The sequence below is a fragment of the Pollachius pollachius genome (genome assembly GCF_949987615.1).
Source record: "Pollachius pollachius genome assembly, chromosome: 1".
Taxonomy (NCBI): domain Eukaryota; kingdom Metazoa; phylum Chordata; class Actinopteri; order Gadiformes; family Gadidae; genus Pollachius; species Pollachius pollachius.
In genome coordinates this window covers 30,574,089-30,595,851 of record NC_136934.1, presented here as the reverse complement: position 1 = coordinate 30,595,851, position 21,763 = coordinate 30,574,089, and the positions used below count along the sequence as shown (strand labels likewise).

At 47.8% G+C, this 21,763-nt stretch overlaps 3 protein-coding genes across 3 annotated transcripts; all 3 read right to left on the bottom strand.

Annotated features, from left to right (window-relative positions):
• Nucleotides 1–3,569: 3,569 nt before the first annotated feature.
• On the bottom strand, nucleotides 3,570–5,354 carry gem (GTP binding protein overexpressed in skeletal muscle; the record flags this gene model as incomplete). Its single annotated transcript, XM_079730121.1, has 4 exons — nucleotides 3,570–3,956; nucleotides 4,338–4,545; nucleotides 4,778–4,854; nucleotides 5,015–5,354. The coding sequence occupies 4 exons, from the start codon at nucleotides 5,352–5,354 to the stop codon at nucleotides 3,676–3,678; spliced, it is 906 nt and encodes a 301-aa protein (XP_079586247.1). The 3' UTR covers nucleotides 3,570–3,675.
• Nucleotides 5,355–9,531: 4,177 nt separating this feature from the next.
• On the bottom strand, nucleotides 9,532–21,752 carry rad54b (RAD54 homolog B). Its single transcript, XM_079734317.1, has 16 exons — nucleotides 21,648–21,752; nucleotides 21,005–21,171; nucleotides 20,685–20,871; nucleotides 15,664–15,903; nucleotides 15,133–15,429; nucleotides 14,452–14,614; nucleotides 14,058–14,283; nucleotides 13,238–13,324; nucleotides 13,019–13,139; nucleotides 12,562–12,701; nucleotides 12,013–12,303; nucleotides 11,480–11,643; nucleotides 11,086–11,347; nucleotides 10,722–10,788; nucleotides 10,110–10,307; nucleotides 9,532–9,997 (listed from the first exon to the last, which is right to left on the bottom strand). The coding sequence occupies exons 2-16, from the start codon at nucleotides 21,155–21,157 to the stop codon at nucleotides 9,768–9,770; spliced, it is 2,826 nt and encodes a 941-aa protein (XP_079590443.1). The 5' UTR covers nucleotides 21,158–21,171; nucleotides 21,648–21,752; the 3' UTR covers nucleotides 9,532–9,767.
• Nucleotides 16,876–19,089, bottom strand: LOC307074308 (fibrinogen silencer-binding protein-like). Its single transcript, XM_079734326.1, has 2 exons — nucleotides 18,425–19,089; nucleotides 16,876–18,080 (listed from the first exon to the last, which is right to left on the bottom strand). Exons 1-2 carry the CDS (start codon nucleotides 18,829–18,831, stop codon nucleotides 17,504–17,506), a joined length of 984 nt encoding a protein of 327 aa, XP_079590452.1. The 5' UTR covers nucleotides 18,832–19,089; the 3' UTR covers nucleotides 16,876–17,503.
• Nucleotides 21,753–21,763: the final 11 nt, after the last annotated feature.

Sequence of the window (21,763 nt, the reverse complement as noted above, 5' to 3'; positions counted from 1 at the left end):
ATGATTGATGCACCTATTGGGTCATTACCTGTTCTTACCTGGACACTTAAGAACGGACTTACTTTAATGGCGGATATCTCAGGATATAACACAAATACAGTGTAGGGTTGAGATTGTTGTCAACATCCTTGTGTACATAATGTTGATTATTGGTAACAGTTATCTGACAGATTCAGTCAGGTGCATTTAAACATTTAAATCGCTTCTGACATGTATTTCCTGCCCCAAGACTTTAACCTTTGAACCTTTGAACTGGTTCCCGTCTGTGAGGAGTTGCTGATAAAGAACAGTGTGCAGGACAATAGAGTAAGGACTAGCCCACGGGACAGCACAATGGGAGGGACTGACCAATCTCAGAGTCTCAGTCACGTAGCGAGTCATTGTGGACCAGCGGGGTCTGGACCGTAGGGGCCGTGATGTCTCAGGCCTGCTTCATGTTTGTTTAAACTCTCCCTTGTCCTTCTCTCTCGTGGCTGGATGATTGCTAAGCCCTGGAAGTTAAAGGAATCAGAAACACTTTGGGAGTGTGTTGAGGCTCTCTGTTGTGCGGCTCACAGCCCAGTGGCTCGGCAGATGGGATTACAAAATAAAAGCACTGACTAACCGTTAAAACTGAAGGTCTAAGTGGAGGCAGAGCTTAATTTTACCGTGGGCTTGCAAATAGGAGGCTGTAAGGGAGCACTTTCAGCAGACCTTTATATAATCACCTCTGTAGATTAAAGCTATAAAAGGCAAGGTGAATGGGAGACTGAGAATGAAATAACCACTTCATTTATATATATATATATATATATACAGTGGGGCAAAAAAGTATTTAGTCAGCCACCAATTGTGCAAGTTCTCCCACTTAAAAAGACGAGAGAGGCCTGTAATTTTCATCATAGGTAAACCTCAGCTATGAGAGACAAAATGAAAAAAAAAATCCAGAAAATCACATTGTCTGATTTTTTAAGGATTTATTTGCAAAATATTGTGGAAAATAAGTATTTGGTCACCTACAAACCAGCAAGATTTCTGGCTGTCACAGACCTGTAACTTCTTCTTTAAGAGGCTCCTCTGTCCTCCACTCGCTACCTGTATTAATGGGACCTGTTTGAACTCCTAATCAGTATAAAAGACACCTGTCCACAACCTCAAACAGTCACACTCCAAACTCCACTATGGCCAAGACCAAAGAGCTGTCAATGGACACCAGAAACACAATTGTAGACCTGCACCAGGCTGGGAAGTCTGAATCTGCAATAGGTAAGCAGCTTGGTGTGAAGAAATCAACTGCGGGAGCAATTATTAGGAAATGGAATACATACAAGACCACTGATAATCTCCCTCGATCTGGTGCTCCGTGCAAGATCTCACCCTGTGGGGTCAAAATGATCACAAGAACGGTGAACAAAAATCCCAGAACCACACGGAGGGACCTAGTGAATGACCTCCAGAGAGCTGGGACCAAAGTAACAAAGGCTACCATCACTAACACACTACGCCGCCAGGGACTCAAATCCTGCAGTGCCAGACGTGTCCCCCTGCTAAAGCCAGTGCATGTCCGGGCCCGTTTGAAGTTTACTAGAGAGCATTTGGATGATCCAGAACAGGATTGGGAGAATGTCATATGGTCAGATGAAACCAAAATATAGCTTTTTGGTAAAAACTCAACTCGTCGTGTTTGGAGGAGAAAGAATGCTGAGTTGCATCCAAAGAACACCATACCTACAGTGAAGCATGGGGGTGGATGCTTTGGGGCTGTTTTTCTGCCAAGGGACCAGGACGTCTGATCCGTGTGACGGAAAGAATGAATGGGGCCATGTATCGTGAGATTTTGAGTGAAAACCTCCTTCCATCAGCAAGGGCACTGAAGATGAAACGTGGCTGGGTCTTTCAGCATGACAATGACCCCAAACACACCGCCCGGGCAACGAAGGAGTGGCTTCGTAAGAAGCATTTCAAGGTCCTGGAGTGGCCTAGCCAGTCTCCAGATCTCAACCCCATAGAAAATCTTTGGAGGGAGTTGAAAGTCTGTGTTGCCCAGCGAAGGCCCAAAAACATCACTGCTCTAGAGGAGATCTGCATGGAGGAATGGGCCAAAATACCAGCAGCAGTGTGTGAAAACCTTGTAAAGACTTACAGAAAACGTTTGACCTCTGTCATTGCCAACAAAGGGCATGTAACAAAGTATTGAGATGACCTTTTGTTATTGACAAAATACTTCTTTTCCACCATAATTTGCAAATAAATTCTTTAAAAATCAGACAATGTGATTTTCTAGATTTCTTTTTTTTCATTTTGTCTCTCATAGCTGAGGTATACCTATGATGAAAATTACAGGCCTCTCTCATCTTTTTAAGTGGGAGAACTTGCACAATTGGTGGCTGACTAAATACTTTTTTGCCCCACTGTATATATATATATATATATATATATATATAGAGCACACTATTTGGCCCCAAGCAGCCTGTTGGGGTATTCTGGTGTACATGCCATCTGCACAACCCATCTGCATCATAAGCAGGGGTGTCTGAAAACACAGTGTATACACACTGCATGGGTGGGCTCAGATCCCTATCTTTTCAATGCGCTTCTCCACTTTTTTTTTTCTCCATACCCACAATCACACCTCAAACCTTAATATCTGATCCATTGTTTGGTGTAATTGAATCACAGGATGAGGGCTTTCAACACACATGACACAAGGAGTGGATCAGGCATGACCCCTCATGAGTCTAAGGCCACGCCGTGACTAATGGCGGCCATGTGGTGCTTCTGTCTCTGCGGTAAGGGGGGGGGGCACAGTGTTGAGTCAGTCAGTGCTCTCTGCCTCTGACATCGGAGAAGGCGGACAAAGGATTGATTAAGAGTCTCTTTATTCCTCGTTGACAGGATTTTGGTCAGAAAGAACATGTAAAAAAAATGACCCGTTTCAATCAATGTTGATATGTTACAGTGTTGTCCAAGTACCAAAGTAAACCAACAACATACATGGGAAATGTTGGCAATATTACTGTATGTGTACAACAATTACAAAAACAATAAAATATGCTAAACTTTCATGTTTTGAAGCCTGGCACAAAATATACAAACATGGCAAGGAGTAAAAATGTGCAATAAGGACAGAGATAATAAATGACTCAAAGTGAAGTGGTGGAAACTTCAAGAGAACCAACAGAGTCGGCCACACAGACACAAGTCATTGCAAACAGAGGACATTTTCCTTTGGCTGCCTTTTCAGTCCATCAAAGAGAGGACGTTGTCCATTGGCTGCCACTCCTGTCCATCACAGAGAGGACGTTGTCCATTGGCTGCAACTCCTGTCCATCACAGAGAGGCCATTGTCCATTGGCTGCCAATCCTGTCCATCACAGAGAGGACAATGTCCATTAACTGCCACTCCTGTCCATCACAGAGAGGACGTTGTCCATTGGCTGCCCCTCCTGTCCATCACAGACGGGATGTTGTCCATCGGCTGCCCCTTCTGGCCATCACAGAGAGGATGTTGTTTATTGGCAGCTCCCCCAGTCCATCAGAGAGTCTGGCCAATCTGTTCAACTTCTACAAACCTCTTTGATTCAGACTGTGCTACAGGACGGGACCCTGCTCCGCGTTGGTATACGGACTATAATGAGCGTTTCAAGGCGGGTTCTAGCCAAGAGAAAGGAGATACCATACCAGGATACGCCACCCTCAGAACACAGTGAGGTCGTGGCAGGACTTGGACTTCAGTCGGAACGCCACATTGGCGTTGTTCTTGGCCACCATCTTATCCAGGAAGCGCTTTGCCTTGACGGGCAGGCTCTCTCGCCGCTGGTAGCTGGAGTTGCGGCGGCGCTCGTTGGCTTCTTTGCTGTCCCGCCGCAGACGCAGCTGGCGCACGATCCCGCGGAATGCCTCCCACACGTTGTGCTGCATTGCGGCCGACGTCTCAATGAACTTGCAGTCAAACACGGCGGCGCAGGCCAGGCCCTCTGGGGGAGGAGCAGCGAGTTAGAACTACAACTATGAGCGGCTATTGTCATGAGAGCAGGGAGGGACTCCTGCTCAGTGCGCCTCCAGATAGACAGGACAGTGGGGTCTGAACCCAGAAGCTTCTGGCTAGGAGTCCTAACACAACAAACCACTACTAGGGTATCCTCACCATCATCCTCTTAGCTCAGCCCTTTGCAAGGCAAAACGTAAGCATAAGGAGAGGGAGGAGAGAGGGGAGAGATGAGAGAGGGCAGAGAGGGAGAGAAGATGGAGAGAGGGGAAGAAGGAGCGGGAGGAGAGAGGGGAGAGAAGAGATAGAGATAGAGGAGAGAGAGGAGAGTGGGGGGAGGTAGGAGAGACAGAGTCGAGTCCCAACTCACCGCTGACGGACACCTCGCGGCAGCGCACCAGGTCACATTTGTTCCCCACCAGGATGATGGGCGTGTGGCGGGCGGGCCGGTGGCAGCGCAGGGTAATGCGCAGCTCGGAGGCCCGCAGGAAGGAGGCGCGGTCCGTGATGGAGTACAGCAACAGGTAGGCATCGCCCATCTGCATGCACTGGTCCTCGGCCACGCACCTTCCGTCCTCCTGCACACACACACACACAATGAGGTCAGAGGACTATTACTCATCAATACACAGCATGCTTCTCAAAAGCAAGCAAAGTGTGGGTCCACTTTACCTCGTTATACAATACAATGTCATCATTTATTTCAGGATGAGACATTTTCACCCAAAAATATTTTTGCTTTAACGTTCATTTAATTTCCGGTAGCCAAAATAATTTCCTATGGCAGTCCATTTGTCAATTCGGCCTCACCTCCGTAGTCCAGGTGTCCAGTAGAGTTATGGTCGCTTCCTCTCCGTCCACTTCGATAGTTCGTTCACACACTTCATCTGAAAGACAACGAGATAATTCGTTAAAACCATCTGTAAAATTCTAGAGCACCCTTAACCCAGTGCAAACAATATACAGGCCTACTATTGGCTAAATAATGGTATTGTACTAAATGGAATATAAACACTAGGCCTATTGTGAATCCATATAGGCTCTCACCTCCATAAATCTGGCAGTCATCACTCTCCATGCTGTCCGCCGCACCGGCGAAAATGCTGGCGAAAGCCGTTTTACCGACGTCGCTGCCCCCCAACAGAAGCACACGGAGAGGCTTCCCGGATCCTAGCGTCTCGCTGGTTGAATCGGTGGAGATGACCGAGTCAGAGGAAGACCAGCTTTCCTGACTCCCGTGGGACTCCCCGGTGTAGCTGATGCAGGACTTGGAGCGGCCGACGCGGCACACCAGGCGGTCCGGGACGATGTTCCCCGGGTCGCAGATGCTCCACCGGTGGAGCTCGTGCTGCAGCCGGAGGCTGTGCCGACGCATACTCGAGAACATGTTGGATCGATTTCTTTCAATTTCTGTCCTCAACACCCTAAAAGAAATACAATGCCCGGTGCCGATTTAGCTTCAATAAGATCAACCTTTGCGCAAAAAAAGTATTGTTTCTCCTGGTGAAATAGAACGATATTATGAAAAATTGTGTATTGTAACTGTTAGATTAGGTTTCTATCAATTACAAATCATTAAAGTTGGTTTTAAGACAGGACAAATCTGCACAAGCTGTGCGAAGTAATGAAGTTGACAAAATACGCCGTGGATGTCCTGTTACCTGTCCAGTCCTTTCAGGTTCTAATGTGTCCATTCTGGTGGGATTTATAAATAAAGGGCTGGGGGGGAGGGGAGGAAGAGCGAAAGAGAGCGAGAGTTTGGAGAGAGACAGGGGGATTTCCTTGACGTCATCCATCTGCTGTCATGCGTTGTAGAGGCGACCCTTACTTGGCTTCAGCGCGTGCATCATGTAGCGAGCAAAGCTGAGTGCAGCCTGTTCTCAGCCCCCCCCCCCCCCCCCCCCCCCCCCCCCCCCCCCCCCCCCCATTCACATGCATAGCACATGCACACGTTGTTCAATATTTTAATACAGTAACATGACATCATGAATGATTCATTTAAAGAAAGTGCTGCTGTCTCAACTGGCCTACGAAGCAACTACCACAGCGTAGTTTAAACCCTGATCCCATGTTGGTTAATGTTGATCTCCATCTGAGATGTTAGTGTGCAGCTGGGAATGAAGCCCAGGAAGTGGAGGTTACTGGGATGAAGCATCTGCCCTCTAGCTAATGATTGAATGTTTTTTTTCTCTACTCCAGGCCCGATGTTCCCACTGAACAGATGACCTGCTATGTAGGAGTCCAAACACACGTTTAACTTGTGGGGATCTGTGGAAGTTCAACATGGCTTATATGAATAGATACATGGTGCAGTCATAATATCGAACCATAGGGCAGCCTAGCAGGGAATGTTTAGGAATGTCATTAATGTTGCTTCTTTCCTATCAAGTATCAACACATCAATGTGTTGACAACAGCTTCTACAATGACCTTCTTCAGATTGCGCCAATGCATTGCACTCAATCTCTCAACGATATTCTCTTTCTGCATGCACCTATGGATTTTTGCAGGAGAGAGAGATGACCAACAGACAACGACAGACAACGACGACAGACAGAGAGACAGACAGACAGACAAAAAGAGACACAGACAGGCAACGAAGAGAGACATAGACCGATGGAAAAGCCAGACTGAGACTTCAGTGCAGAGAGCTTTTAAAGTGGATGTCAATACTACTGCATATTCGGATGGTTTGTAGGTCTGACCCTGGAAGTGTGATCTGAACCGATGATTGGACAACAGTTAATCCCCCGCTGCTGGAGCGAGACCCAAACTAACGGGGCCACAGAGGGATAGTCTGACAGAGCCGCGGTGAAAGCCAACAACAGCTGCCCAAAACAATAGGAACACACTGCGTCCGACTGAGACAGAAATCCATATTCAGAAATTAAAAACACTACAGCCACAAACTATTTCGTACTTCAGTAACCATGTAGGTGTTGAGGGGGTCCTAAATCACCTGAGGTCTCACAGAATGCTGCTAGGGTCCACATGAGGGTCCGCTGGCTGCTTCTAATGTTCCAGAACATAGTTTGATGTGTTTGTCTGCTGCATCGAATCTAAAAGCACCTTAAGATGTTGGGAGGTTGGGGTGCAGCTAGGCAGGTCACCCTAGTGCATTCCCCATGCTGGTGACACGCGTTGTAGCGAGCCAGGTTAGATTCCCCTTGTGCTTCGCTGCATGCCATCCCCCCTCTCATTCAACCCACTGCCCGGCCGTCAAGGCACGAAAAGCCAAACATATGTGTAGATAGGAACAAAAATTATATTAGATGTTCAAATCAATAAAGTCCCAACTACTGCGTGTTTCAAATTGATCGTCACAAAATAGGTTGACTAGTAGAGGCTGTTGTGGCACTGCTGTTGATTTTTATTTATGCTCTTAATGGCTAAGTGAGAGTGACACTACATTCCATGCCCCAGTCTCCTTCATTATCAATGGTTGGTTGGAGATGAGACCACAGCAGAGGTGTTGAAAAACATTCAATACAAATTTGAAAAAATCGTATGGATTTTCTCAGGGGGAAATATGACAGTTTGGTCCTTTTAGATAAAGATAGTTGTAAAAACTTGTTTTTTTTAATTGTTTAAAATCAAAAAGGTCACAAGACGTCAGGCTGGAGTGATTAAAGTGTGAACCCCATCACAGATGTTTCCCTACATTAGGGCTGTGACATCTGTGTAAAACAGTTCAACTGCTAAATTCCATAACAGTGTTTAAGCGACCTCATCCCTGACCCAGAACAGGAAAGGATCACACAAACTAATGTAAACTGTCATCTTCTCTTCTTTTTATAACCATGGAAATGCTTCCAGGAAACCCGAACATTAGTCAAGCTAATTCTGTGAAGATTTGGAAAAACAAGACACTCGAAGAACATTTGTTGTTCTGGTTTTCTCAGAGGGTGGAGACAGTACAGCAGTTAGACACAGTATGGTTTCAGATAGGAACACACAGATCGCAGAGCTGCTAGTCGGCCTCTTAAGTTGGTTACCAATAAAACATGTAGAAACAATAGATAATGTGTTGCTACTGGATCCATCGACTCCCTGGTCAAACCCGGATGAGCAGATTAGACTCCCCAAACTCCAGTGCGAATTATCTGGGCTGTGGCCCCTAGAGATCACACGGATAGGACAGTCAGTCCTGGGACTCCTTTGCATTGCCAACTTAATCTATCAATCCACAATGACCGTTGAAAGAGTCACAGGCATTATATGAACACATGCAGTAATGTGCATCACATGCAAGGCTATGTAATGCACAAACTAAACAACGTGAGGCTTAAAAGGGACTGTTCCCTTCATTCACTCCATCTTTATTCCAGCGGGACAAGGGACTCAGAAATTAAACCTCCAATCTGTGATTCCGCCTTTTCCATTAGAGCCACAGACAGCTCTAACGGTCCATAGATAGAAACTCATTAATCCACTCAGTCCGTGAACTATGCTAAGTCCTTGATCTGTAAACCCCAACGCTGAGCTTTTAAAGAGGGATGCTTTAGCCACAAACTGATTCTGCTATGGGCTGTACAGCAGAGGCAGCGCAGTCTATGATACACAACTATGAGTTAAATCAATATGCCGCTTGGCCCTGTGGCGGTCCGTCCGACACGTGCAGAAACACATTGAAAAGGCATGCATAGGGCAGGGGAAAATGACTGGCGGTTGCCTGGTTACACAGACAGCTTTACTAGCTGCACTCTTGGAAAAACTGGGTCACTGTAGATACATTTTAGCTTGTGATACTGGGTTAATGACAATTTAACAACCCCTCCCTCCCTCGGACAGTAAGGGCTGTGGGTTGAGCTCTCCAGCCAAAGCCACAATGGTTGAACATGAATGACCGAATGCATAACAGCCGTCCCCTGTGTGAATACAATTCCAGACGGAAACCCTTTTGTAGTTCAGAGACATGCTGTCCCAAGGGGAACCAGCAGGTGTTTAAGTAACCATGGTGCCACACACACACACACACACCAAACAAAGGGTAACCCCTCACACAAAGTGTGTTTCACACATAAAGAGGCATCTACTGAAGCCAATACACTCCAGCACTGACCAGCACATGTACACACTCTCAGGTAGTGCCACACACACATCTTAGGTGTAAGCTTTGTGCTGTGGTGCACAAAGCTAATCATCCTTTACCCTTATGAAAAAGAATAAAGCATTCACAAAGAAATGCTGATGAAATGACTCTAATACCCTGCGACTGTAAACTGACTCATTGCATGGTTCTCACGTGAACATCCTGCCCAGGCGCTTCCGTTCGGTCCATTCTTGGAGTAAAACCCACAGCTGTTGGTGACAAGGTAAATATTACACAAGATGAAGACAAAGCGGACTCCAACACTTGTTCTTATCTTCAGGGAATTACATTGTACACAAACGCTTGGGTTGAAATGTAAACATTGACTTCATTGCTAACATGAACTCTATCTCTATCTCTCTCTCTTTCTTTCTCACAAGCAAGTTAACAGACCAAGATTCTCTCTGTTCAAAGTTTGAATAATAAAACAAAATAGTCCCAGTTGCGAAATGTACAAAGGGGAAATGTTTTATTAGAGTTATAACAGTGTAATAATTTAAGTCAGGCGCAATACGTTTTCTACTGTGTAAAGATCAAACTGTTATTTTTCTTTAAAATCATCAGTGGTCTTCAAGTAAACCTCACCAATATTTGAATGTGTCTGTGGTTACATGTGTAGCCGTCCTTGTGTTGAGTCTCCATGCATCAAGACAAGGTCTCTGCTAGAACCCTTCTGCAGTCTGAGACCTGTCCCCAGAGCCCACGTCTTCACTGAGCTGCGTGGGACATGGTGGATTGGAAGGCGAAGGTGATGTGGTTCCGCGCGTGGTCCAGGTAGGGGTCTGAGAAGGTGGTGGTCTCCCCGGAGAAATGCCTCCACTGCATCAGCTCTGACATGCTGAGATGCTTCTGTGACACGCCTCCTTCTCCTACTCTGTCTCCAAGACGACCCAGCTGGCAGGGCCTATCAGACAGCTGCTCCATTTCTTCTTCCATGGCTATCCAAAATAAAACCATAATATTTCAGCCTGTGTGTGTGTGTGTGTGTGTGTGTGTGTGTGTGTGTGTGTGTGTGTGTGTGTGTGTGTGCGTGTGCGTGTGTGTGTGTACCCTGAATTGTTCCATCCATGCTACAGTTACAGTTGAGGAGGTCGTGCGTCAAAGAGTGGGTGTCTGTGAGGCTGAAAAGATCTCTCAGCTCACTGGTTGAGAAGCTGGTGTGCTCTGCCCCTTTGCCCAGGTCCACCACGGTGCCAGAGAGCCCCTGTTTGGACACCTGTCTCTGGAAGATACGTTCCTCAATCGTACCTGCGTGAAGCAGTGGTTAAAAGCACATTCAATACAGTGAACGTACCCAGTGTGTTGGTGTTTTGTACGCGGTCATGAGGGATTCAGGGGATCGATCTAGATTGTAAATGGTCAAAAGATTAGAACCAGATCTCATTATAGTAGATAAGATCAGGATGGACGATTCAGTTCAGGTCTACATAATCTACATCACCAACGATGGTTATAATGATGGTATCAATTAGATCAATAGATTAATTCTTACGACAGTTAATCTGCAGTTGGATGTTGCGTAACACCACCAGAAACAGTGATTTCTGATTGAGCCGGGGAGATGATCAATGCGGTATCCCCTCTCTTGCTCATCATGCACAGTGGAGCGTTGTTGCCCCATATTTGTTTGTTGTGTGTGCCCGAGTGAACCGGTGCTCTCACCAGCAGTGAGGAGTCGGTAGATGTGTACGGTCTTCTTCTGTCCGTCCCTCCAGACACGAGCCATGGCCTGAACACACCGGGTAATATCGTCAGCAATGTCCGAGTGTGCACACACTGCCACCTGATGGATTACTTTGATCGATATGAGGGGTCCCAAGGAAAAGCACTTCTAGAACAACATTAATGTAAGGAATGTCATTCATGTTATGTCTACATTATATTGTTGTTTACTTTTGTTCGGTGAATTAATGAAAACATAATAATTAGAACCACAGAGCTAAAGACCCGCTGCCCTTTCCTTTAGCTAGAGCTCGGTACTTGGGGTCTACATTCCTAGGCGTCGGTCTTCATGCCTGCACCTCACCTGGATGTCATTCGCAGGGTTCCAGTCAATATCATACAGAACCAGGTGGGACGCGCCCACTAGATTAAGCCCCACCCCTCCGGCCTTAGAACTCAGCAGAAACAGGAAGTGGTTGGAGTAGGGGCTGTTGAAGTTGTTCACCAGCCGCTGCCTCTGGTTGGTGGGTGTTTGTCCGTCTAATCTGCAGAAGGTGTAGCCCAGGTGCACACACAGGTCCTGGAGAAGGTCCAACGTCTGAGTGTAGTTGGACACCACCACGACCCTGCACGGACACACACCCTTAATGGCACACTGTTCTTTTAATTATTCAGTGGAAGCAGATGAGATGACACATGCTCAGATGATCACACCCACCCACCCACCCACCCACACACCCACAAGGACACCCCCACACCTGTCTGACGGGCTGAGGTGTCTGATGGCAGTCAGCAAGTCTGCCAGGACTAGGAGCTTCCCAGAGTCGGCGGTACTGAGACCACCTGAGGAGTAGTCCTCTGGGAACAGAGCAGCCAGGCCCTCGTACAAAGTGTTCTCCACGGAACCACTGTCCGCTTTCGCCTAGATAAACACAGACACATAATGTACCGTCAACCTCTGCTCAACACTGTAGTCAACAGAACAGGGGAATATTATCTGGCATTTAGTTTAGTCATTTGGCCAGCTCTTTTATCCAAACTGACTCCCAGTGAATTCAGATGCATGTTTTTAAGGAGCAGTTTTGGGGTAGACATATCTTTCAAGAGGATAATATAGTGGTAAGGGACTGAAACACACTTAATCTAGAACCTTTAAAAAACTGCAGTACAGCGGTCCTCATCCATACGAGGACCCCAAAGCAGTTTTCTGTCTGGTGCCAAACACAGTCATGTAACCTCCTTGCAGTCATTGCCTGATGGGTGGGTTCTGTGATTGGCTCCCTGCTCTGACCTTGACGGTGGCGTGCAGCAGGCCAGGGTGGTTACAGAGCTTCTTCAGGGCGGTGATGCAGGCAAGGTGTGTGTGGGTCTGACCGGAGCCCTGCAGGCAGGCCCTGAACACGCGGTGACAGAGGAGCTGCTGGTACAGCTCCGTCTGCAGTGCGGTGGCGCTGCAGAACAGTGTCCAGTCGTGGCGCGGCGGCAGGTAGCGGTTGATGATCTCCTGGGTGCGCCGCAGGACGAACATGCCGGTGAGGCGGGACAGCTCCGTGGCTCGCTCTTCTCCTAGAACCCTCTCCTCCTTTGAGGACAGAGGGTGGTAGTTAACCAGGTTAATGAACATGAACAGATAACATGTGCAGAGGAGATAAGAGATAAGAGCCACATCCCTTTAGCCCTATAGCCACCGGCCTCACGTTATGTAACACCTTTGTGTCGCCCATCCATCTGTCACCAATGTTGTGATTAGTAGTGTGTTGTAGTGTTGTCTGTGGTTGGTAGTGAAGTGCTGCATCTCAATGAGCCTAAGCGGGGAACATAAAGGTATGACGTTCAGTACCTCTGTGCAGGAGGGCTGTCGCGAGCGCAGGATGGGCTCCTCGAACACCTTCCTGTAAGCGGCGCAGGAGCCCAGGATCCCTGGGTTGACCAACTCTATGATGGCGTAGAACTCCTGCAGGTCATTCTGGACGGGAGTACCTGGACAACAACAATATAGACTGCATGAGTAAGGTGTTTGTGGGGTCTATGAACAGCGATAAGAACTACGAAGACTACAGAATGTACTCTCTGATGCTTACTTATTGGGTCAGGGTTGGTTCAGTGTGCCATGGTTTTTCTTGGTATAAGCTTGTAAAAATTTGAATCATAAGTCGTGGTTTAAACAGAAGGAGAAAGTATCATGTGGGAAGCTAGAATGTTGGTGGTCTGCTTGTTTTCTGCCATTTCGGCCAGCACTGGTACGGGACTGGGAGTGAGTCTGGGTGAGTGAGGAAGGTCCAGAAGGAAGGACCCACCTGTCAGGATGACCCTGCGTCTGCAGCTGAGCCCGCTGATGGCCGAGGACGTCTTGATGCTGCTGTTCTTCAGCCGGTGGCCCTCGTCACACACGATGAGGCCGAACTCCAGCTTCTGGATCTGGAACCAGTGCCAACAGGAGTCACATGTGTAAGCCATGTCAACCCCAGACCCAATACTGCTGGACATGTACTAAAGATAACTCTGAGGTTTCCTACCTGCTCTAGAGAGCGCAGCAGCATCTCATAGCTGATCACAAGGACACTGTGGAGAGGACAGGCCACAAACTGCTCTATCCTGTGGTCCTAAACACACACACACACACACTTTAGAAAATTCTCATTATTTTAGTCATACAAGGGGCCGGAGACAGCATGGGATCTTACTGATCCAATATTATGAATGACCTTCAATCAACGCTTTAGAGAAATGTCCTACAGCCCATCCCTCCCTGGTGGGACATGAACCCTCTCTACTCCCCTGGTGGGACATGAACCCTCTCTGTTCCCCTGGTGGGACATGAACCTTCTCTACTCCCCTGGTGGGACATGAACCCTCTCTGTTCCCCTGGTGGGTCATGAACCCTCTCTGTTCCCCTGGTGGGACATGAACCCTCTCTGTTCCCCTGGTGGGACATGAACCCTCTCTACTCCCTTGGTGGGACATGAACCCTCTCTGTTCCCCTGGTGGGACATGAACCTTCTCTACTCCCCTGGTGGGACATGAACCCTCTCTACTCCCCTGGTGGGACATGAACCCTCTCTGTTCCCCTGGTGGGACATGAACCTTCTCTACTCCCCTGGTGGGACATGAACCCTCTCTGTTCCCCTGGTGGGACATGAACCCTCTCTACTCCCCTGGTGGGACATGAAAACCCTCTCTGTTCCCCTGGTGGGACATGAACCCTCTCTGTTCCCCTGGTGGGACATGAACCCTCTCTGTTCCCCTGGTGGGACATGAACCCTCTCTGTTCCCCTGGTGGGTTATGAACCCTCTCTGTTCCCCTGGTGGGACATGAACCCTCTCGGCTCCCTTCACCTGGTCCACGGCGTAGACGCTGATCCTCTCTCGGCCCAGCCACTTGTTGAACTCAGCCCCCCAGTTCTGCACCAGGCTGCCGGGGGCCACCACCAGAACACGCTTGGCCATGGGCTTCCCCCCGTACGGCCCCTGTCTGAGCAGCGTCCAGGCCAGCGCCACGCTCTGCAGGGTCTTCCCCAGGCCCATCTCATCTGCCAGGATGGCCCCGTGGCTGGACGGCGCCCTGGGGCAGAACAGAGGGAAGCAGAGGGAGGCAGATGGACATACTGCCTCACTGAGGAGAGTGGCCTCATCTGGATCAACCTGACTCAACAACTTCAGGGCCTTCTTTCAGCTAATGTTCAGAATACTGGTTCTTCATAACTGCTGCATCTTAATCAGGATCCATTACCTCATGCCCATCACACACTCGTAGAGGAAGAGCAGGCCTTCCCTTTGGTGTGGTCGAAGGTAATTGACCAGGTGAGGGTCCACCACCACGTCCACCACAGGTAGCCCTGCCTTGTTAGAGGCCCACTGGTGATTGGTGGAGGGACGCGGCATAACCAAGGCACCTTAAGACAGAGAGACAAAGCACAAGGGGGCTTGTGGGGTACAAAAACATATTCATACAAGCACCAGCAGCGGACATCCAACACTGCACACCCAGCCTCTGACGCGTCCTTGATGCTGGTTGCATCAACGGAGTTCAAATAAAGTCCCTTCATATCCAAAACACAGCATAAGGCTTGCAACCTTTTGTTCCAGAAGGGTATGTGTTGCATCTAGAACCCATCAAATTGTGCCAAACGCATCTGAAACACAAGCAGTGAACTTGACCTAGGCAGAAAGCTCTAGCTGTGCGGTACAAACAAGTATTGGGCTGCATTAAAAAAAATGCATCGTCCACTTTCTTTGCAATATATGAGGCGTTATATAGTTAGGGAAGAGAGTTCCTTGCTCAAGGTCCGAAACCCCTTTTCCAAAAGGCCTTCAATCCAGCAACCCTGTTATTGCATGCCCGACATTCCTGCGAGCCCTCATGGTCAGGGTGGCGGTGGCGTGAGGCCCGCGGTGCCGTGCAGGTCGCTACCTGCAGCGAGGGGGTCATGGCGGGGCCTGCCCGGCTGCTCTTCCTCCACTCTGGGGCCGGCGTTCTCCGCTCTGCCCAGCATGGGGCTGCAGAACGGTTTAGAAGCAGAGTTGCGAGGGGGAGGCGGGCCGGACTTGGGACCCTCCACTTCCTTTTCCACGTGGGCTTCTTGGAAGCAGCGGCCCCTGGCAAAGTCTTCAGCAGAGATCACCCCCATCACCTCCACCTCCTTCCCCCCGACCATCAGGGTCTCCCCCTCACACAGAGTGGCAAGCTCAGACACCTTGTAGCCACTTCCTGTACGAACACACAACAAAACTAAGTACTTCTGACCGGATCAGCACATTCATTACATCTGATTACATATAAGGACACAGCATTACACATTACCACATGGTTAACAAGGTATTAAGTATTACCAAGGAAAACACTTTTTTCATTGCATCTTTCAGACTGATTGCAATGTTAAAAAGGTTTTATTTTCAACAACTCCATAGTTGCATGAAGGCAATAAAAGTGAAAGAGTGTCACCTTTTCCGATGTCTTTGCCCTCCATGTCTTTGAGTGTGGCGGTGCGTCCTCTGGTCACAAGCACAGCATCCCCCTCCCAGCGCTTGTGCTTCTTCTTGCTGGCTTTACACCACATCACACTGAAGAACCTGACCCCGGACGTGCTGGGGGGGCTGGATAGAACCCCCCCTGAAGACCCTGCCTTCCCCAGTGGAGCCTGGGGAGAGGAGCCTTGATGCAGCTGAGGAGAACCGCCTAGCCCTGGGAACGAAGTGAGAAATCTAGTGGATGAAGACGTTAACCAATAGAGAACTCGACAGTTCAAAATCATATAAACCCACCAGTGGAGGGCGCTACACTACAGTTTAACTGCCAATTGCGCCATCGGGTTTATAGTTAATCCACACCAGGTCAACCACAATACACGAGTAAACACACGGAAACCATTTTATACATCGAAATAAATTACCAGTAAAACATGTTTTGTAACACCAGACTGAAGATAGATGTGATTCAGAGCTAATGTGTAAGAACCATAAAACGGTTAATTATTTTTTAATAAGTGCATGAACATTGAAATGGGAAACAGGAACACTCTTGTACCATTATTAGCACAATAACATTTAAACAACATCACACATCAAAGATTCCATTCAATATATAAAGCTTCCATGCAAGGGCGTAGGAACCGGGGGGGACGTGTCCCCTCCAATATTGGAGACAGGCGCATTTGTCCCACCTAAAAATTATACCGGGGGAGAAAAATATTTTATTTTATTTTGAAAGCGCAACACAGCGTCTTGTCACCGCTTCTTATTCTAAAAAACTGGATGATTGAGCGTGCAATTAAAGAATTGATTTGATATTTATCAGTTCATTACTGCCATTCAAAATGTGTTTTCCTTTACATTTACAAATGTATCTTTTTAGTAGAATAAAATATATTTGTGAATTTTTTCAGTGTAGTTAATTTATGACATATTTCTGTTCAAACCATTAACGGATCTGTCAGGTTTCCGATATGTGTCCCCCCCAATGTTAAACTCATTCCTTCGCGCCTGCTTCCATGTGCTCCCTGTTATTTATTTATTTTAGATCTTCACGTCTTGTCAAGGCCTTGAAGTGGATGGGGTCATCCCACCAAAACATAGAAGTATCACAGTGCTAATGTCTTAATGTCCATTCATATTTAAAATAATTAAGGATTGCATTGAAAGGCTTATTTTCCCAATCTTTGCATGCTTCTCAACCCTTGTAGGAACTAGCTTGAGCTCTTCTTTGCAAACTGTTCTCAAATTAAAAAAAAAAAGACCAGTCACTAAACCAACCCAACAGGGTCAAATACACATTCTGAAATGTAGAAAATACCTAATCACACGGTTCATTCCCTTACATTTGAGCATATTAAGGTTTTGCTCTGGCAGGTCATTAGTAATATGGTCGTATCTGTCATAAAGATAACTATGACTAAAATGTTTTGGATGATTGGATTTACTATGATAAAAACTAGGCTGTAGGCAATGCATCGTTGGACTACGACTCTCAAAAGTATTTTGGGCTAAAACAGTTCCCAAGAAAAACTAAGAAAATATTCATCCATTGAGGCTGAGGGAGTCTTCAGTCCTCTCCTCAGACTTAGGGTGCCATTATGTGTGCTATAGAGCAGAGGTTCCTCCACACGTTCATCTCGGGAGCAAAAGACCATTTCAGTGTGTCCTTGGGTCCCGACCACACACTCTGAGCACTCCCGTGTTTTGGGGGTAGAGACCCACCTCAAACCGGACCGCGACCCATTGTGGGTCCCATTCAAGAGTTTAAGGGCATTGCTACCAAAGGCAGGCTGTGTCTCCTCAGGCTTGTGCTATAGAGGCAGAGGCAGCCCGTGTCTCAGTCTGGCCGCCCTCAGCCGCTCCACCTTAATCTTGGCTCTCAGTAGCTCCTCCTCCAGCTCCTGCTTCCTCTTCAGCCCCTCCCTCTTCTCCTCCAGGTACACCGCCACCTTCTGGTGGTTGGCTAGCACCAGCTCGTGCTCCTCCTTGGCAAAGTGGTGAGGCCGGAAGCGCTCGTGCTCCAGGTGGTCGTTGGGGTACAGGACGTTGGGGTACAGGTCATGGTGGGGGTCCACCAGTGGTGACCCGGAGAGGGGGATGTTGACCGAGGAGGTGGACAGTGCGGGGGACAGGGATGGCTCGTAGTCCTGCACGCTGACCAAGGACTCGTCGTCAACGTTGCCTACCTGCTCCTGTTCCCTGACCCCTTCTGGCCCTGTGACGAGGGGTAGGACGGGGAGCTCGGGCGGCGGCTTCACATCCTCCTCGGGCTCCAGCTGGACCAGCTTGTGGGCGAGCGGGAGGGCTGCTGGGTAATCCTGCAGGCCGGGCAGAGAGGAGCTGCTGGCCGGGTGCTCGATGGGAGAGTTGTGCTTGTTGTATATTAACCTGCAGATGGTGAGCAACACGCATACGTCACGTTTCAATAGCAAAATTAAGAAGGGCTACAATTAACAGCTATAGCCAAGTTAAGAGAAGTAAGATTCAAAACAATAATTATCTAATTAATTATTTAAATGTTTTAATCGTAAATATATAAAAAACGTGTCTAGATGTATTTTGTTTCGTGTAGTGTGTAATCTCGATATCAAAGACTATATATTAAATAGGCTGTGAGTATAAGTATAGCAAAAAGAATATGAAAGAAATTCGCGTTTGGTATTTCGATGCGTGCGTTATTTTTTTGCGCGTCTCAAAAACAAGGCATAAAGTTGTCACACGGGGACGTGTACCTGCCCAGCGCTTGGTCTTTATCCTGTACGGGCACGTGGTGAAACAACTGAGGAATCATCTCCATCACCCTCCTGGTTGGCTCCGAAATGCTCCCCCTGTATTCGGGCTGGGCGTGTCTCCTCTGCATCAGCTCCTGCTTGGCCGACTCCTTCAGTCTCTTGTATAGAGTCCGGAGGCCCTGAGCGGTGCGCTGGGGTCTGTCTCCTCCCAGCGCGTTGTACTGGTCGGCCACGGTGTCCCAACACTTGTTCTTGTCTACGATGACGGCATGCTTGTTGGTGTGCTCCTCCAGAATGCGCACATGAGGGCGCACCAGCTTCAACAGGTCGAGCTTCTCGGAGAGGGTGAAGTTGGAGGAGCGCGACTTGCCCACCATGCTAGACAGGAACAAGGAGCTCGATGCCATCTTCACAGCATGGCAGGGCCGACGCGGGGCAAAATAGTGCCTCTGATCAGACACCTTTCAATTGCCCCACTTGTGAACTTTGACTCTTCGCCGCTCCACCCCGAGCTCCCTTTGTCCCTGATCTAAATAATGGCCTCCAGCTGTCCTTGTCTTTGTCCACGGCGATGAAGCTGATACCGGTTTAATTCTTAAACAGAAAAACGTTCGTTTCGTTTCCTGTTTTTGCCAATCAAAGCCAATCCATGCCTTGCATGCATGGGAACCTATACACGCTGCCTTTGGTACTCTCTCTGCTGTGTTGCACAACAAAAACAGACTGCACACAATAAGAATCAGGCTTAACTAGGCCAGCCTCGTTTAGGCCCCCGCCTACCGCGGAGGGCTCTACAATGAATTCCTCCCAGCTTAGGCTGACGTAGTTAAGCCGCTTAAACCCGGCCCGACCTACTTACAGCTCGGTCTCTCTAAACCCCGAACCAAGCACAGCATTCACACCACAGTAACGCAGACTCTTTTTAATAACACGGGTCGTTATACACAGAATAAACATGGACATGTACACTTCAGGCACGGCATTCGCCTTTAGGTGATTGCTATGGGTCAATAGCAATAGCCTTTTTCCTATGGTGACAATAGCAGACGAGCGGGGAAATAGCTCTGACTTAACTCAAAGGGGGAGGAGACATTTGCCTGAATGCCTGCAAGAAGCAGCGCTTTATATATACACAACAAACCTAGCGGTGTCGCGACTGCAGAAGTAAATTATATAATTGTTCACACCAATCCGGTATCTAATTGTGCTTGTAGAAACAATAAAATTGCATATAGAGGAGATGAGTATCGGCACTAGTGGCTGTCGGGAGAGGAGGGAGGGAGACGAGCCGAGCCTGCCCACTGATCCTGAGCACAGTCCTAATCTGCCGACCGCTGCCGCTGCACAACCCCCGCCTCTTAACACAACGCTAGACCGGCTGCTGTCACTCCGCTGCTGGGTTTAACCGAGCGTTGTCTCCACAGATATGGGTGGTTTGGTGGCAATTAAGGAATCGGGAAAACTGTAATTTCTAACAATTATGTCAGTTCTTCTTTTGCTGGAAATGAATAAACCGCATGAGAGAACTTCATCGTTGTGAATTCCCCGAACCTGGAGAGAAGTTCTTTGTCCACGATGGGAGAAAGACGACTACTGGCAGAATAGCTTTAATTTAGGGGACCAAGCGAATCTTCATTTATTTTTTATAAGCTGTTCTCAAACCGTAATGAGCGGGGGGGTCTACATTTAGCTGCATAATCACATCTAGAAGTACACATCTGTCTTTTGTTTTTTACCACTGCGTAAAAAGTAAGTAGCTCGATTCTCACTAAGCCTATACTGCAACGACGTTGCATTTCAATTTATAATAAAATATAATTAATGTGAGCAAGGTACACTAAAGACATCAATCCCTTTACTTGAGGGAGGTTGTTTGATGTAATGCAGACACTAGGCTTCAGGACCTCCATACAGAGTAACATTCTGTATCACATGTTTAGCCTTTTCCTCACAAATCTGCAAGCAATATGGCATACAAACTGTCTGTCATATGAATGATTTAGATGTACCATTAGACTTAACAGTGCCTATCAGAGCTTCATAATAATAACAAAAAAATCTCTCACATTATAAACACATTATTTTGATTGCCATCCCCTGCACTGGGATTATGTCATTGGGCCGTGTTTATAGCATCGAAATCCTTTGGTTTGGTAAAAACAACTAATTACCCCCAAAGAAAATAGGTGAATTCATGTATCTAAAATAATGTGACAGAGAGCACACAAGGGTTTTCTATGTCATGTTCCTGAGTTCTTACCTGCTCCGGACTCTACAGGTGTGACCTGAGGACGGCCGTCTGCTTCCATGTCATTCTCTTTACACTCTGCTGCGTGGAGGACCATCGCCAGAGCCCTGGACATGCCCGGAGGAGCAGCCTCCGTAGGACCAGGCCAGGGCAGCTTCATTGGGGCATCAAGAGCAGGCCCACCCAGACCCCTCTGGGCCTGCTGGCACATTAGAGATAATGACTACCTGGACAATCATCACATAGCCATATCATTTCTTGAAGCCTATTTCATTGTGTTGATTAACTAGCAATTAAACTACAGGGACAGTGCATAGGGGAGTCTAATTCACCTCTGTCAATATGGCGTTGGTGTTTGGAGCCCGGTGGTCAGCCTGCCCCTGAGGCTGTGCTGATGACCCGGGGAGAGACCCTCCGGGGGGCTGGAACCTGGGCCGTTTGGCGGCGTTGGCGGAGAGCCGGCTGGGGGCTCCGGAGCGGCGCATTGTCGCAGAACAACCTGATCATACATGTAGGAAGGGAGGTTTACTGTCAAAATGTTACATTGGATTTCTTACAATTCCATGGTCATGAAAAGGCCAGGGTCACCCACGTAGTTAAAAACAAAAAAGTATATTGATAAAGCATGCTTAAACATCTGTCTTTCTAAATGTCACCAAAGATATGGCAGCACAGCTGTAGAAATACCATTGCTGCAGAATGACCACATTCAGGTGAATGTGTAGACGACTGTTAATGGTGAGCATTGGACGTCATCTGTCTGGGTTTTTAACTTTACATTTTCTGTCTGGGAGTTTAACTTCACATTATCTGTCTGGGACTTTAACTTTACATCATGTTGTCACTAGCAGGCTAACACGTTAGCAACACACAGTATGACCTAGTAGGAGTGGTGTCATGTTCGAGTGTGTTATGATGTCCGTCATATTAATAAACTGTTTGACAGCAGATGACAACGGTAGGTATCGTACTCACCACCCTTAAATTCACACTCTTCGCTTGTACTTCATTCGTGAAATGTTGGAACTTTCTGACATTAAAGGTTGTGTATGAAGGAAGCATTGGGAAGGAAGTCTTCATAGTCTCCCGCC